Here is a 17,500-nt window from a genome sequence, read left to right on the forward strand (position 1 = left end):
CGCCCAACCCCCAACCCATTCGCCCAACCCCCAACCTATTCGCCCAACCCCCAACCCATTTGCCTAACCCCCAACCCATTCGCCCAACCCCCAACCCATCCGCCCAACCCCCAACCCATTCGCCCAACCCCCAACCCATTCGCCCAACCCCCAACCCATTCGCCCACCCCCCAACCCATTCGCCCAACCCCCAACCTATTCGCCCAACCCCCAACCTATTCGCCCAACCCCCAACCTATTCGCCCAACCCCCAATCTATTCGCCCAACCCCCAATCTATTCGCCCAACCCCCATCCCATTCGCCCAACCCCCAACCCATTCGCCCAACCCCCTCCCACTCACCCAAACCCCCCTCCCACTCACCCAACCCCCTCCCACTCACCCCAACCCCCTCCCACTCACCCAACCCCACCCACTCACCCAACCCCCACCCACTCACCCAACCCCCACCCACTCACCCAACCCCCACCCACTCACCCAACCCCCAACCCACTCACAAACTTACTCACCTACCCACCGCATTCATTGCCAGACCCCCCCCACCCTTGCTTCTCCCTCCTCCTCCCTCCTCCTCCTCTACCTCCTCCTCCTCCTCTACCTCCTCCTCCTCCTCCTCACTCCCTCCTCCTCCTCTACCTCCTCCTCCTCCTCCTCTACCTCCTCTACCTCCTCCTCCCTCCTCCTCCTCCTCTACCTCTCCTCCTCCCTCCTCCTCCTCCTCTACCTCCTCCTCCCTCCTCCTCCTCTACCTCCTTCTCCTCCTCTCTCCTCCCCCCTCCTCCTCCTCCTCCTCCCTCCTCCTCCTACCTCCTCCTCCCTCCTCCTCCTCTCTCTATCTCCTCCTCCTCTCTCCTCCTCCTCTATCTCCTCCTCCTCCCTCCTCCTATCTCCTCCTCCTTCTCTCCCTCCTCCTCCTCCTCTATCTCCTCCTCCTCCTCCCTCCTCCTCTATCTCCCCCTCCTCCTCCTCCTCCTCCTCTACCTCCTCCTCCTCCTCCTCCTCCTCCTCCCTCTACCTCCTCCTCCTCCTCCCTCCTCCCTCTATCTCCTCCTCCTCCTCTATCTCCTCTACCTCCTCCTCCTCCTCTATCTCCTCCTCCTCCTCCTCTACCTCCTCCTCCTCCTCCTCTACCTCCTCCTCCTCCTCTACCTCCTCCTCCTCCTCCTCCTCTACCTCCTCCTCCTCCTCCTCCTCCTCCTCCGAGAGCGAAAGGTCCCGACGCGAAGTTTCCCGGCGGCGACGAAGGGCGAGATCCGGTGTGGAGAGATAGCGGCATCCGGTGCACTTCAGCGCCGCCGAGACCCCGCGCCGACGTCGCCTTGTGATCCTTCTCTTGTCTGTGCTCTTGTCCGCTTGTGATCTGCTTCTCTTTGTTGTCTGGTTTCTGCTTATTGTCTCCTGCGCTTGTGATCTGCTTCTCTTTATTGTCTGGTTTCTGCTTATTGTCTCCTGCGCTTGTGATCTGCTTTCGATTATGATCTAATCGCTCTGTGATCAGCTTTTGCCTATAATCTCCTCTGCTTATGATCTGCTTCTGCTTATGTTTTCCTCCGCCAGTGATCTACTGCTTATGCTCTCTTCCGCCTATGATCTGCCTCTGCTTATGCTCTCCTCCGCCTGTGATCTGCCTCTTCTTATGCTCTCCTCCGCCTGTGATCTGCCTCTGCTTATGCTCTCCTCCGCCTGTGATCTGCCTCTGCTTATGCTCTCCTCCGCCTGTGATCTGCCTCTGCGTCTGTCGGGTTCGGTTCGTTTTTATTTATCGCCTCTCGTTCTGCCTTGGATCTCTTTTTTGATGCCCTTTCTCACTGATTTTCCCCCTTCTTTTTCCTTCCTTATTTTACATTTTCTTTGGTTTGATTCCCCCTCATTCGCTCTCCCCTCCCCTCCGTCTCACTTTTCAAGGGGTCTTTTTGCTGTGTTTCTCGTTGAGAAGGTTGGTGATTCATGAATATTCCAATACTGCATCGTTGTGCGTTTTCTCTCTCTCTCTCTCTCTCTCTCTCTCTCTCTCTCTCTCTCTCTCTCTCTCTCTCTCTCTCTCTCTCTCTCTCTCTCTCTCTCTCTCACACACACACACACACACACACACACACACACACACACACACACACACACACACACACACACACACACACACACACACACACACACACACACACACTCACACTCACACTCACACTCACACTCACACTCACACTCACACTCATACTCACACACTCACATTCCCCAACCGAGTGAGTGAGTGAGGACATTCACTCACTTACTCACTCACTCACTCACACTCACACAGTGAGGGAGATGGAGATGCCAGCTTTAGCATCTCATCTCTTCACCAATTATTTTAAGACTGATTTTCTTCGAAGAATTCAGGACGGACGTACGGGAGCCAGGCAACCGGTCCGCGGCGTCTCGAGGAAGGAACCCGACGCAGCCGTCAGGAACTTGGTCAATATTATCTCTGGCATGAGAGTCTTGACAGTCATCCCTAGCTCTTTGATACGTGATTGATGTTCTACTGTGCCGCGTGCTGTTTGGTTAAGCGAGAGCGGGTGAATGTTTTTTTTGTTGTTGTTTGTATTTGTTTTTTGATTGATCGATTCTTTCAATCAACAAGCGACCAGTTGCAACTCATAGTTATGATCCCAGAATTTCCACCCGCGTTTTCCCAGATCTCTTTCTCCTCTCTCTTGTCATCCCCCCGCCTTCCTCTCTCACTCCTCTTTTCCTCTACCTCGCCCCTCCTCTACTTCATCTCCCCTATCACCACCACCACCGCCCTCGCGTGTCGCATGTCCCCCCAGCATGTTTGTCCCGATGAATCGCGGGCGGAGGCCTCCACCCCCTCCTCGTGCATTCTATGACGGAGTCGGATGATTCGCGAGTGGCGCGTTGTGCGTGCGAAGGAAAGAGTAATGGCGAGTTGTGAGGTGGAAAGCCTCTTGGGGATAATCAGGTGTTGCTCTCTCCTTGTTCATCATTCCTGTCTCCCCTTCTCCCTCACGACGAGTGACTTCTGCGGCATTGCAAATCGGGCCAGTCACGCTGGCAGACGGGCACGCCGCGCTTGGTGCTCGCCAGTCTCGTGCCCCGCGGCCGCGACGACCCCGACGACCCCGAGGCCCCGTGGGGCGCCGAGATCGGAAAGGGCGTGTCCTGAAGACTGTCAGCAGTCCTGAGTCGCGCTCGAGGGCCATGTAGGCCCTGGAGGATGGATTGTGTTTTTGTAGTTTATCGTATGTCTCCTGATAGAGGACAGTGAATTGTAGGAGAGAGAACGGAAAAATAGAGGAGGGTTGAGGACCTAACCCCAGTGAGCACACGGGCGCCGCAAACATGGCGCAGCGCGTGGCACAGCTTTTCGGGGGCGGCCGGAAGAGCTACCAGATGGTGCTCGACCCCGAGGACGAGCTCGAGTTCAGCGATGACGAAAGCGTCGCCTTCGCCGTCCCGCCACCGCCCGATCTCCCGCCGCAGGACCTGAACGCGCCAGTGCTGCCCCTGCGGCGCTCGCCCCTCCTGTGTGAAGAGCTGCCGCAGCTCGAACCCGCGACGTCCGAGGGCACGCTCCTCCGGAAGTGGTCGGGCCGCGACCAGCGCGTGCTCGACACGCTGCACCAGATCCTGCTCACGCTCAGGAGGCACTCCGACTTCGACTACTACGCCAAGCTGGTGCCTGGCCTGGTAAGGCGCTCACCCGCACGCGCGCTCGCAGGCTCAGGCTATAGGAACGCCCGTGTGGGCGGTCCATACGTTCTGTATGTTTTAAATGTACTTATTTTTCACACATAATCGCAGTCTTTGATAATCACATTCGCACAAACACAACACAGAATCATACACAATATGATAGAAGACAAAAGCGCACACATGCACATTCATGTACATACTTGATCTCACAGACACGCACACATATACTTACACGCATACACAATGACGCTTATAAATACTTACATGTGCAGTCACATCCTTATGCAAATTTACAATTACACATACGTACGCGCACACAATATACGCATATGCACACTTATACCCACGTGCATAACATATTCTCATAAAGATGCACGCGCGGACACACAGGTACTCACACGCACACCCTCACGCACACACACACACACACACACACACACACACACACACACACACACACACACACTCACTCACTCACTCACTCACTCACTCACTCACTCACTCACTCACTCACTCACTCACTCACTCACTCACTCACTCACTCACTCACTCACTCACTCACTAACACACTCACTCAGGAACTTGTAAAATTGGGGATGAGGATAACCTAAGTTACCACATCCCTTTGAGATGTAACTTTTGTCTCAATAAAATTGTCAGAGTCAAAGGTAAGTCACACACACACTCACGCGCGCGCCAAGAGGGTGAAGTTCATAATTTTTAGTTTATGCATAAAATCCAGGGCATATAACCCCTGTGTTGGTAAGAGAAAGAAAACGTAGGGCTGACAGCGTAGAGGGTGAACTTAAGAATTTTGCGTATAGCATTTTTCTCTTATGCGCTTGACCATATTCTTGTGGTGAATGCAGATTATATCCTATTTTTTATGCATTCAGTTTTTGTTTGTATCGAGTAAGGGTAAGGTAGATATGATTTATGAAAATATCTGAGTATTTCTTGATTAAAATATTATGGATATATTTTTTTATAAATGAAAATGTACCAAAATTTATCCGGCTTCGACACAAACCCAGCGACAACATCTGTAATCAGTAAACAGATTATGTATTTAAGAATCATCGACTCAAAAATACGTAATGAATATGATAAAGAAAAGAAAATTAACGCAGTATGACCAACATTCATCCAAAAGGAAATCATCGTTTTGCGAATGTGAACTTCCCGCGAAATAATTCTAGCGCAAATCAGAATTCTCGGAAAGGAGGGTTTGCAAAGCGTGTGCTGTGTTGCCCGTCCTCTCTCTCTGTTTTTCTCTCACTCTTTCTCTTTTACTCTCACTCTTTCTCTTCCTCTCTATTTTTCTCTTCCTCTCTATTTTTCTCTTCCTCTCTATTTTTCTCTTTCTCACTCTCTCTCTATTTCTCACTCTCTCTCTATTTCTCACTCTCTCTCTACTTCTCACTCTCTCTTTACTTCTCACTCTCTCTTTCTCTCTCTCTCTCTCTCTCTCTCTCTCTCTCTCTCCTCTCTCTCTCTCTCTCTCTCTCTCTCTCTCTCTCTCTCTCTCTCTCCTTTTTCTCTCTTTCTCTCTCTCTTTCTCTCTCTCTTTCTCTCTTTCTCTCTTTCTCTCTTTCTCTCTCTCTCTCTCGCTCTCTCTGTTTCTGTGTCTCTCTCTGTCTGTCTCTGTCTCTTTCTCTCTCTCTCTCTGTTTCTCTCTGTTTCTCTGTTTCTCTGTTTCTCTGTTTCTCTGTTTCTCTCTCTCTCTCTCTCTCTCTCTCTCTCTCTCTCTCTCTCTCTTTCTCTTTCTCTTTCTCTTTCTCTTTCTCTTTCTCTTTCTCTTTCTCTCTCTCTCTCTCTCTCTCTCTCTCTCTCTCTCTCTCTCTCTCTCTCTCTCTCTCTCTCTCTCTCTCTCTCTCTCTCTCTCTCTCTCTCGAATGGCTGTAGATTTTTATTAATTCTATTTATTTATTCATTAATTCATTTGTTTATTTATTCATTCATTCGTTTGCTTATTTTATTATTTATTTGTATATCGAATTATTTCGGTAATTTATTCGAGGTTGTGGAGTCGGGGATTATATTTCAGGGAGATTTTTTTCAAAGGAGGGGGTAGAGAGGATGGGGGATGGGGGGGGGAAGAGCGGGATGTTGAGGTAGGGAAGGTGCAGGTGGGTTTGGTTGTTGTTTGTTTGTTTGTGGGGTAAATGGCATGAGTGAGTGGGCGTGGTGAAGGAGAAGGGGTGTAAGGGGGTAGGGGGGAGGAATATGGCAGAGGAATAAGGTGAACGAAAGAAGCCGGAATGAAGGAAGATGACGAAAGCCAGACCCGAGAAGAAAGGCGTTAGGAGAGTGGGCGGAGCGTATGTCCCGCGGGTGGGTGGTTGGCGGGGCGTAGGCGAGGGGTTAGGGTTGGGGGGTTAGTGGGGGGGTTGGAGTTGCGTATGGCCCCCTGAGTCAGCAACCGTTCCAACCGTCACTTTGTCCTGTTCTCTCCTCCTTTGCCCTTTCTTCTTTCGCTCTTCCTCCTTCGCTGTTTTTTTCCTTCGTTATTGTTTTTTTTTCGCTTTCTCTCTCCTCTTCCTTCGTTTGTTTTCTTCCCTTTCTCGGTTTTTGCTTGTTCTTTTCTCTTTATCTATTTTCTCCCATTTCGGCCCCTTCCTTGCTATTTTCCTCTCTTCCTATTCTTTCTTCTCTTTTCTCGTTTCCGCTCCGTTCATGTTTTGCCTCCGTCTATTTCTCTTATTTTTTTCTCTATTGTCTGTTCTCCCGTTTCTCCGTCGTTCGCTCATTTGCCTTTGTTGTTTTCCCTCGCATTTTGTGTTAATTTTCTCGTGTTTTTTGTTTGTTTTGATCATGTGTGTGTTTACTGTCCGAGTTTCTTGGTACCCCTTTGATCTAATCTTATTCATTGATTTTTATTGTTTTTTTCTCGATTATTCTTTTTATCTTTCTTCTCCTGATGCTCTTGTTCCTCTTCCTCCTCCTCTCTTCCTCTCCTCCTCTTCCCCTTCCTCTCCTTCCCCTTTTTCCTGCCAGTTCCCCTTCCCCTTGTTCATCACAAAAACAAAAACAAAATAAAAAAAAAGAAGTAAAAAACACCCCCATTTTTATAAGCACTTGAATGACGTTTAACGACCGTATAAACAGTTAACTGTCTTTGATTATTGGCGTTCCATCGATCAGATTGGTTATGATTATGATTGTAAAAGATTAGGCGAGAAGGAATCTCCGATCGACGAGGTTTTGTTTGTATGGCAAGGAGTGACTGATAGATAGGGCTGTAGATTTTTTTTACATTACGAAGCTTTAATAGTCGCTTCCGTTTTTTCTTCTTTTATCTCTGTCTTGTGTTTTGTTTCCATTTGTCTTACTTCATTTTTGTTTTAATCATTTCGAGGCTCAGTATCTTTATTATGACGTCATTTACCCCCCCCCCCCTTTGTCCCCTTACTTGCCCCCCACCAACGCGAGCCCCCCCCCCCCCCCCACGTCTCACCTCATACAAGTATTTATATTTATAAATATCTTCCGACGTCATGATCGCTGCAGACTGAAAGTTCCTCGTCCCCGTCCTGGTTGTTCTTTGTGTGTCACGTTCCCAGTTGCTTCCCCTCCCCTTTCCCCTCTTATCACCCCCCCCCCCTCCTTTCAACTACTCCCTGTCCTTCTCTCCGTCCTCTTCTCCCTTTCATCTGTCCGCCTTTCTCCCTTCTTTCCTCTCTTTTCCTCTTCCCGCTCCGCCTCTTCCCTTTTCTTCCCTGTCCCTCCTTCTTTCCGTCACTTCTGTCACTTTCTGTCTCTAGTCCCCTTTTTCTATTTACCTCTCTTTCCCCTCTCCTCCTCTCCTCTCCTATTTCCAGAGAATAGGTTATGTATGTATGTATGTATATATATATATATATATATATATATATATATATATATATATATAGAGAGAGAGAGAGAGAGAGAGAGAGAGAGAGAGAGAGAGAGAATAAGAATAAGAATATAAATGAACTCATTTAGTTAATGAATGTATGTATGCAATACATGCAGATCGCAACTGGAGCGGAGGTGAGATGAGGAAGGAATAAAATGGATGGAGGAAGGGGGCGAATAGTGATGATAATAAGGATCATGTAATTGAGAATGATAATTAACCTTCCTGTAATGACAATAGCGTATTAATAATAATAAAGATGATAAGAACAACAACAATAACCTAATAGCGGCCATGATACTTAATGGAAAACGAGAAGAAAGAAGAGTGAGTGATAGAAAGAGGAGACCAAAGACCGAGACAAGGAGATGGCTTTGGATTCGAAGACGGGCGGTCTGTTGTCCTCGCCGATCACGTGAGTTGACTAAAGGATTCGCGGGAGGTTTTATTTACCATTTTTACGATTGTCTTTCTTCCTTTCCGTTTCTTTCTGATTCGTCTCGTTTTTTTCTTCTTCGATTCCCCTTCCTGTGAAAGAATTATAGCTTTTCATTTGTATCTTTCCTGTTTTTCTTCTTTTTGGAATAGATGCGTTTTTTTACGTAAGGATGGGGCGGGGTAGTGGCTTGTTTTTTTCCCATTTTCCTCGTTTCCTTTTCTTGTTTTTACGTTTTCCCTTTTTCTATCTTTTGTGGTTTTCTTTTTGTGATTTGATAAAACGAAATACTTGAAAAGGGGGTGGGAGGGGTAGGGGAGCTTCTCGACGCGGATGTTGCAGAGCCTCGTCGCTAATTAGCAACTTCCTCATCCGGAAACTGGGAGACCTGTTTCGGAGAGCAGGTGGGGGGATGGGAGGGGGGAGGGGGAGGGTAAGGGAGAAGGGGAGTCTGTGGTGTGTTTTTTTTTTTTTTTTTTTTTTTTTTTGGGGGGGGGGGGGGTGAAGAAAACGAGGTTTGAAGTTGTAGTTAGTCTGGAGGGTGTTCTGGGACGCAAGGACGGAAAATACACATACGGAGACAGACCGTTGATGAGTGTGACTATGTACAAGTATTTATGTATGCATTTATGTATATATGAGTTGCGTGTAATGTTTTCGTCGTTCTTTCCAATGTCCCAGTCATCTGATAACATATGACGAATCCCCACACATTTTTTTCGGTTGGAGATTGACTGTAACGATTGACAATAGATAAAACCAGTCAACAGATGGTGTCAGCTGTCATGGCGTGCCTGTGTCACAATGTTGCAGGAATAACATAGCTGTGGTTATGAGATAGGCAGACGCTGATAAGTGATTCAGCTGGCATTGCATAACGTCACGAATGGGAGAGAAACGGGAGATCAGAGAATCGATGATAAACGTGGGAGTGATGGATAGACAGATGACCAAGGGTGGTTTAAAAGACTTGAGTTGACGGTCGTAGTAAAAATGAATGAATGTTAGGGATGAATGAGTGCCCTTTTGTGCTCCATGATGTTACTTAGTAGCGGGGGTAGGGTTGGTGGGGGCGGGGAAAGTGATGTAAGGGGGAATACGTTTTAGGGTTAATGCTTAGGCTGTTTTTCTCCTAATTCTTATCGGATTCTTTACTAGCAATTTTGCTTTTGTACGATACACTGTCTCTCACTGTTTTTTTTTATGTGTATCTATCTATCTAGCTACCCATCTTTATTCCATTTAAAGGAGTAATGGAAGTGCCAAAAAACTGAGGGAAAGAGGAAATACAATTGAACAAAAAGCGATAGCAAGAAAAAGATACGACGGGAACCAAACAACAATAGAATGAATAACAATAACTACAAAAACAACAACAACAAAAATCCGGATGACAGCATAACCTGGGGCGATGTTATGTGACTTGCGAGGCCAGGTGAACGTCGTAATCCCATGACCGCCTAGACAACCCCACACGTGATCCTCTCGGGGAGCGAGGAATACTAATCAGCTGATCTGGGGAGACGAAAGGGGGGGATGCTGGATTGGAGATCGTTGTTTTTTCTTTGTTTTTTATTATTATTCTTTATTTGTTATTATTATTATAGGGTCTTAGGGGATGCAAATCAGCTGATTGGCGAGACGAAAGAGGGGGATGCTGGGTTGGGGATCGTTTTTCTTTGTTTTTGTATTCTTGTATTATTCTAAGGCCCTTAGGGATGCAAATCAGCTGATCTGGCGAGACGAATGAGGGGGATGCTTGGTTGGGGATCGTTGTTTTTCTTTGTTTTGTATTGTATGATTTTAAGGCCCATGAGGGATAATACAAAGCTCATCTGGTAGTTAGGAAGGGCCAAAGCTACTTGGGTGGATTTTGTTGTTTGTTTGTTTTATTTTATGAAACCAGGGGGATGCTTGGAGTTTCTTCCATTTTTGTTGTATGATTTTAGGCCTAGGGGAAAGATGGATTTTTTCTTCTTTGTTTGGTTATATTTTTTAGGGGAAAGTGGGCTGCTTGGGTTTTGTTGTTGATGTTGTAGTTGTTATTGTATTAGGTTTGGAATCGTTTTAGTTTCATTTTACTTTATTTTAGATGGATGGAATGGGGCAGAACGATGGGTGTAGTTGTTTTTCTTTGTTTTATTGTGTTGAAAGCTTTCCGTTTTCTTTTATGATGTTTGTATCTTGATTATGTTAGATGGATATTTTAGTATATCCTGCAGGAAGGAGGAATCTTAATAAGGGAGTCTGCCAGAATAGAGTAAAATATGAAAAGACGTTTTATGTTTTTTCTCATTAGATGGGTGTTTTAGCGAGAGAGAGAGAGAAAGAAAGAAAGAGAAAGAGAGAGAGAGAGAGAGAGAGAGAGAAGAGAAATAACGACGATATTTGAATTCAGTTTTATACACACACATTTACATACATCATGATGTATTCTTTAGGACGAAACAATTTCTTAAGTATAATTGGGGAAGGGGAGAGAAGTTGCAAGCACAGCCTGCAGGGGGTATAACTTACAGGAGGATCCCTCCCCGTGCCCATCACCTGTTGAGTGCGTGGTCGGGCGAAGGAGAGAAAGGAGAGGGAGGGAGGGTGGTAACATGAGGGAGGAGGGGCGGAGAGGGAGGTGTAGGGGGACACTTACCCCCCACCCCCCCTTGCTTCCTCCCTTCCCCACTGCTCTCCTCTCACCCCCGACACACACACGTCGCCACCCCACCCACCCTCCCCCTCTCTGTTCCCACCTAGTCACCCCACCCACCCTCCCCGTCTCTGCTCCCACCTAGTCACCCCACCCACCCGCCCACCCTGCCCAGCCCCGCCCAGCAACCCCCCGCCCCACCTTTCGCACGGCCACCACCTCCTCCCGGCACTTTTGAACCAACGTTCGCACCGAGCATACGGGCCGCCGTTAGTAGCGCGTGCGCGTGCGTAGGGCAAGTGTGTGTCTCGTGGAGTGTGCCGTGTCGTGGCGATAGACTGCCGTTGGCGGGAAGGTGCGGGAGGAAGAGGAAGAAGAGGAGGACTTTTGGGATATGTGATAAGGGAGAGAAGGAGGCGACGCGAAAGAGGTTGAAGTGGAGACGTTACGAATTTTGATTGTGGAGCGAGTGACTCTGTGCAGAGGTCCCGCGGGGTTGCTCTCTGCAATCGACTGGGGTTCGCTTGGAAATGATTCCTTTAGCTGGGGTGTAAAGATTTATCAGCCGTTCATCTTTCACGTGTGTGCGTTGATGATGCCTTGATTAAAACGATTCATTTAGATAAACGAATGAAAATGCTCAGTTCGACCGAGTTGACAAGAAGTGAATCATGCATGTTAGACGATAAGGGGGGAGGGAATGTTGCCCTCCGCGCGGACCTCTGAGCTCAGAACTTTGCAGCTGTCCTTCCTCCTCCTAACCGTCGCCTCCAGGACTCCCTCGCGCTCTCTTTTGGTTCCCGGTGACTCACGCTCGCCAGCGGACTCCTAGATCCTGTTACCCCTCCCCTTCCCCCTCCTGCCCTCCCCTCCCACGTTCCATCTTCGCTCCCTCCCTTCCCGCTGACGCTGCCGTAGTCGTGTTGTGGCAAGACGTCCGTCCGCCGCCCCAGTCTTCGCTGCTGACGTCGCTCTTTTTTTCCTCCTTCAGGATTTTTCAGGAATAATTTTGACCGCATCACAAGCCTCCCAAGATGGTGCAGTTGGTAAGCAACGTCTGTTTTTTCCTTCTCTCTGTTGGAGAAATTGTACTTCTGACGAGGAAATTTTCAAATTCACCCGAGAGAGAGTGAGTGACTGAGTGACTGAGGTAGAGTGAGATAGAGCGAGAGAAAAGAGAGAAGAGATGATGTAATTAGTGATGCGTCAGAGAAATGCAAACAGTGAGTACAAAGGTATGGAGATGCAGGTGGCCCCTGTCCTGGATATGGTTGAGCGACACCTACGCAAGGCTCACGCACTCGGAGGTGTTCCCAGGCTAACCTCTTGTAATCTAGATATCCACTTACTGTGCGATTGGGAGTGCGGGAGGGGGGGGGTATGTATGTCAGTCTGAGGAAGGATGCGGGAGGATTTTTTGCTTATTTGGAAATCCTTTTTTGTAGTTTTTGTAAAGCTTTGGGGATTTGTAATTTTCGACATTCGAACGGTGTGATATCGTCGACATCATGAATCACATTTATTTAGGTATTTGATAGATACTAATGGCGTCAATTTACATAAGTTACTGGGAAGACCTACCTCACTTTTAAGTTGAAGGTAGATTGAGCAGGTTATAGGGAAGCCGTCATAGCAGTATTGAAAAGTCACCTTGGCGCCAATTCGAATGATTGCCACACCTCTGCCGCTGTGGCTTGTTTCGTTTTCCATAAGCTATTTGCTAAAATGCAGGTTCGGGATGGAAGTGGATTGTATACACACGGTATTTGCCTCGGTGTAATACAGATATGTAGTCCGAATTACTTTCAAAAGTCACGGATCCTGTTTCGCCATCAGGATAGCAAGACCAAGAACGCTACTGAATCTGGTGGAGGCTTTTGACTGGGAGCCTTGGTCGTGACTGTACATTTGAGCTGGGCTTTTAGAACCACGCGTATCAGGAGCTTAGTAATTGTAGAAAGGTCACCAAAATTCTTTAAAACAACTTTAGCCGAACCACAACGGACCGAGATCCCTGTTCGGGGTTTGCGTGACACAGATGTGGCAGATGTTGCCTCTCGTGACAAGGAAGCGTCGTTAGGCGGACGAACGACAGGTAGTCAGCATGCCTGGCGATCGGGAAGGAACGAAGGAGCGCGTTCTGCTCCGTGGCGCAGGTATTCGTGACGGCTGCAGAGGGCGGGGACGGCTCTGGGTCTGTCTGTCTGTCTGTCTATGACGTAAAAGCAGAAGCGTGGACATACACAAGTATTGTCCATGTCTGTCTGTCTGTGACGTAAAAGCAAAAGCGTGGTGGACGTACACAAGTATTGTCGATGCCTTCGGGGGCGGAACAGGTATTGTCACAGGAGGTTCCCTCGCCTACCAGCTTTTGTTCGACACGAAGCCCCTTTCGGAATTCGGATTTTATAAAGCATTGTTATTTTGGGGTTTCAACAATCGAGGGAAACTAGAAAAGGACGTGACCTTTGCCATCGGCCTTGGGAATCGTGAGGGATTTTTTTTTTCTTGGGCAATTTGCATCTAGTCTGCAACACTGGTAAGCAAAGGTCGACTATCAGTGTTATTGCGTTTCCTTTTTGTTTTGTACGAACACATCCGTTCCCATGGCCATGCCCTGTATAATAAAAAGCATGAATTGTAACTTACTCCCTCCAAAGATTATCTCTTATCATGTTGATTTTGTCTTTTGAGAAACCTAGACATATATAACGCATTATACAAATAGACTCGTCTAGCTAATGAGTTAACTGATGCCTCCCCCCCCCCCTCCCCCCCTCAGTCGTTTAGTTAAGCGGTTGGTGCGATGGAGCGCGAACGGGAGGAAGAGGTTGAGATGCAGCTTGGTGATGGTTCCCAGACATGACTCACTCTCACGTGGCTGCATCACCATGGCCGGCAGTATCGTCACCATCGCCTGTATCACTGTCATGAGCGTCCCCTTCATTTTCTTTGTCGTTCATCGATCATCGCAATCGTTATCTTCGCTATCGGGTGATAGATATAACAGTAGTCGTACACCCACGCACCTTTCTTTACGCCCTCCTCTTCCTCTTCCTCCTCTCCCTACCTCCCCCTTCCTGCCCCCATTCTACACTTCCCTTTCCCCTCCCCCTCCCACTCCCACTCCCCCTCCTGGGGCTCCCCTCCATCTCGCAGATGTTCCTCGCATGCTGTTTGCAGACGCCGCCGTTAGCCAGCTGTCCGCCTTGCATATGTTTTAGGAGTGTATATTTTCGCGGGTTTGGGGAAGGCGTCGTTCGCGGTCGTGTGTTCGCGGCCGCTAGCTCGTTCCGCGGAGCCTCCTGCAGGAGATGCATCGATGAGGGCGGTGGTAGGGGAGGGCCTGGGGTGGGAAGGGGGTGTTCTGGTGGAGGGGAGGGCCTGGGGTGGGAAGGAGGTGTTCTGGTGGATGAGAGGGCCTGGGTGGGAAGGGGGTATTCGGGTGGAGGGGAGGGGCGCTCCGGTAGCTGCTGGGCTTGTGTGTGTATGAGAGGAGGGGTGTTTCTTTGTTTATGTATTTGTGAGACGTTATTCATTAGGCTGTGTGATTATTCATTCGGTTTTGAGACGCTTTTGTTTGTTTTTTAATGAGGTATCTGTCTTTATTTGTTTATGTCGCTGTGTTTTTCTTTTTCTACCGAGTATTCCTTGTTTCGTAACCGAGCTAGATGATGAGTGGGTGAGCGAGTTCGAAAAGTCATAGAGGATCTCTTCTCTTCTCACCACTCAACTCCTCTCTTCTCCTCTGTCCTCTCGCTTCACCTTGCCCCACCTTCCGCCCCTTCCCAAGAGCATGTTGCGCCATGAAGTCAAGTGTCAAGGATAAAGTCTTGACATCTTGAGTGCCCCCTCCGGCTGAATCTGGATAATGCTTTTTCGGGATGAGCATTTATAGATGTAATATATTTGCATGTGATTTTATTACGCACAGAAAACAGTTTTGATTATTTTTTTTGCACCGCCTTCCCTGAACGGCTTGTTAATTTTGCTAGTGGTGTTAGAGAGCAGGAGATAAAGCCATACAAGTGCAATGCAGTTTAATCAGGTTCAAGCAGTGCGCATTCAGTTCACACCGCATTGGTGCAGGCACAGAGGTCTTTCTGCCCCACTGATGTCACACTGGCTCAATGTCCATGTCATATTAACTGTTTTACTCCTGTCAAATTAATTCTGTCACTCTAGTAACACGCATGGTGGATATATTCTGCAAGTGTCCTATCAAAATCGTGCTTGGTTCGATATATTTCTATGGAGTTGCATTTTGAATCATCAAAATGCTTGGAATCTGGCTTCGTCTATGAGGTCAGAAGCCGACCGCCGCACCAGTGTCTTCCAGATTCCCGCATGTGCTTCAGCTCGAAAATATTTTTTTTCTTCGTTTTATGCCCGATTACATTTTCCCCTCCATGCCTACCCCATCCCTTCACTCCCCCTCTCTCCTTTCTGTCTGTCTCTCTATGTATCCCCCCTTCATCTCTCCTCTCCTCCCCCATCCCCACCCCTTTTCCTTTCGTGTATCTCCTCACACTTCTTTCATCACTTTCCATCCCCCCAAAAAGAAGCAAACTCCTGCGGCTGAATCACAGAAGAAAATAGAAGTTTTGAGAAGTGGGAGAAGCTTGAACTTAATTATTAACGGTTTTCCCTGGTGACCTTGAGGAGACGGAAATGCCGCCACTACCCCCCCCCCCCCCCCCCCCCGCCGGCCATGCCCCCATTCCCTGTAATGCCGCCCACTTCTCCCTGCCTCTCTCCCTCCTCCCCCTCCCCTCCCTCCCTCATTCCTCCCTTCCTCTCTCCCTCTTCCCTCCCTTCCCTCTCTCCTCTTCCCTACCTTCCTCTCTCCCTCATTCCTCCCTTCCTCTGTCCCTCGATCCCTCCCTTCGTCTCTCCCTCGTTCCTCCCTTCCTCTCTCCCTCTTCCCTCCATTCCTCTCCTTCCCTGCTTCTCTCCCTCTCCCCTCCCTTCCTCTCTCCCCCCTTCCCCTCCATCATCCCCCCCTCTCTCTCCCACTCTCTCTCTCTCTCTCTCTCTCTCTCTCTCTCTCTCTCTCTCTCTCTCTCTCTCTCTCTCTCTCTCTCTCTCTCTCTCTCTCTCTCTCTCTCTCTCTCTCTCCTTCTCCCTTCCCCTCCCCTCTCTCCCCTCTCCCCCTCTCCCCCTTCCCCCTCCCCCTCCCCCTCTCCCTCCCCCTCTCCCTTCCCCGGTCCTTTATCCTTCTCGCGTCCTGTTATTCTCTCCTCGTTTACTCTATTCGTAATCTTTAATCTCCTATGCTTTACCACCACCTTTCGTTCTCTCTGTTATTTTCATTTCTTAGATTTTAAAGTAAAAAAAGTGGAAGGAGGAAAAGGATATGAGGGAAATGGATGAGAGAGAGACAGACACAGATAGACAGACAGACACATACACACACACACATATACATTGAATAAAGAAACGAAGAGTAAACAGAAGAAAAAATAAGGACAAAAGCCAAGAACGAAGGACAGAAATAGCGAAAGACGGTGCAACCGAGACGGACAGGTAGATCGACAAAACGGATCAAGAGAAAAAGCGAAAGACGGACACAGGAACGGGAAGAGAACGAAGGCGATTATGGTCCTTCGGAGGGAAAAGTGGGTCAGGAAGGACTATCCAGCGGGAGTCCTTCCGAGGAGGGAGGGGATGAGCGGTGTCGTGAGGCCCTGCTGCGGGAAATCCTTCGTGAATCCGGGGATGTGCGAGGAAGGGATGCTGGAGGATGCGTAGGATTTGGGAGGAGAGTGGCGTTTTTTTTTCTTCGTCGTCGTCCTTCTTCTTCTTCTTCTTCTTCTTCTTCTTCTTCTTCTCCTTCTCCTTCTCCTTCTCCTTCTCCTTCTCCTTCTCCTTCTCCTTCTCCTTCTCCTTCTCCTTCTTCTCCTTCTCCTTCTCCTTCTCCTTCTCCTTCTCCTTCTCCTTCTCCTTCTCCTTCTCCTTCTCCTTCTCCTTCTCCTTCTTCTTCTTCTTCTTCTTCTTCTTCTTCTTCTTCTTCTCCTTCTCCTTCTCCTTCTCCTTCTCCTTCTCCTTCTCCTTCTCCTTCTCCTTCTCCTTCTCCTCCTCCTCCTCCTCCTCCTCCTCCTCCTCCTCCTCCTCCTCCTCCTCCTCCTCCTCCTCCTCCTCCTCCTCCTCTTTCTCCTGCTTCTGCTTCTTCTTGAGGATGCCGTTGTTGGGTTGCTGTCATTATTATTGTTTTAGCATACTGTTCTCTTTTATCATTATCATCCTCATATTATTGCCGTGTTTATAATTTGTATTTTTGTCCAGATTTTTTATATTATTTTTCATATTTTTCATATTTATACTTCTCCCACATTCTTATGTCCTACCTCACCATTTAGCATTGATGATTTTAGGTATGCGACCCCTGTCCCTTCCAAACATAACCCTCGGGCAAAGACATCAGAGGCTAAATATAACTCAAAGATTAAATGGCATGTCTCCCACTCATCGATTACCTGTTGAGATTTATTTGATGACTAATACCCGACTGTGCGTGGCTGGGAATATGCTGGAGGGTTTACTGGAGAGTTTTATGCGTTATGTTAAGGGGAGTGGGGGTGGGGGGTGGGGGAGGAAATTGGTGCGAGTTCGCGGAGTTCGGGGGGAGTTGGGTAGATTGTGGTTGTCTGTATGTGGATTTTGTGTGTGTGTGTGTGTGCGTGTGTATGTGTGTGTGTGTGTGTGTGTGTGTGTGTGTGTGTGTGTGTGTGTGTGTGTGTGTGTGTGTGTGTGTGTTTTCTTTTGTATTTTGAGTTTTTTCGTCTTTCTTTGTTTAGTTTTGTTTAAGTGTTATCGGGATTGTTTTTTTTTTTATCAGTGTTATTGTTGGTAT

General features: G+C 48.2%; 1 protein-coding gene across 13 annotated transcripts in view; it reads left to right on the forward strand.

Annotated features, from left to right (window-relative positions):
- Positions 1-17,500, forward strand: part of Moe (moesin) — a 99,768-nt gene that overhangs the window by 66,462 nt on the left and 15,806 nt on the right. Inside the window, exons 1-2 of one of the 13 annotated variants that reach the window (XM_070123938.1) lie at positions 10,878-10,946; positions 11,639-11,693. The exons of 9 other annotated variants lie outside the window; for them this stretch is intronic. In XM_070123938.1, coding sequence (XP_069980039.1) covers positions 11,682-11,693 — 12 coding nt within the window. In that variant the 5' untranslated portion in view covers positions 10,878-10,946; positions 11,639-11,681. Of the gene's footprint in view, positions 1-10,877; positions 10,947-11,638; positions 11,694-17,500 lie in introns of those variants that run through there. 3 more of the 13 variants (XM_027372397.2, XM_070123940.1, XM_070123939.1) reach the window with 3 other exon arrangements.

This window comes from Penaeus vannamei, chromosome 7 (genome assembly GCF_042767895.1).
Source record: "Penaeus vannamei isolate JL-2024 chromosome 7, ASM4276789v1, whole genome shotgun sequence".
Taxonomy (NCBI): domain Eukaryota; kingdom Metazoa; phylum Arthropoda; class Malacostraca; order Decapoda; family Penaeidae; genus Penaeus; species Penaeus vannamei.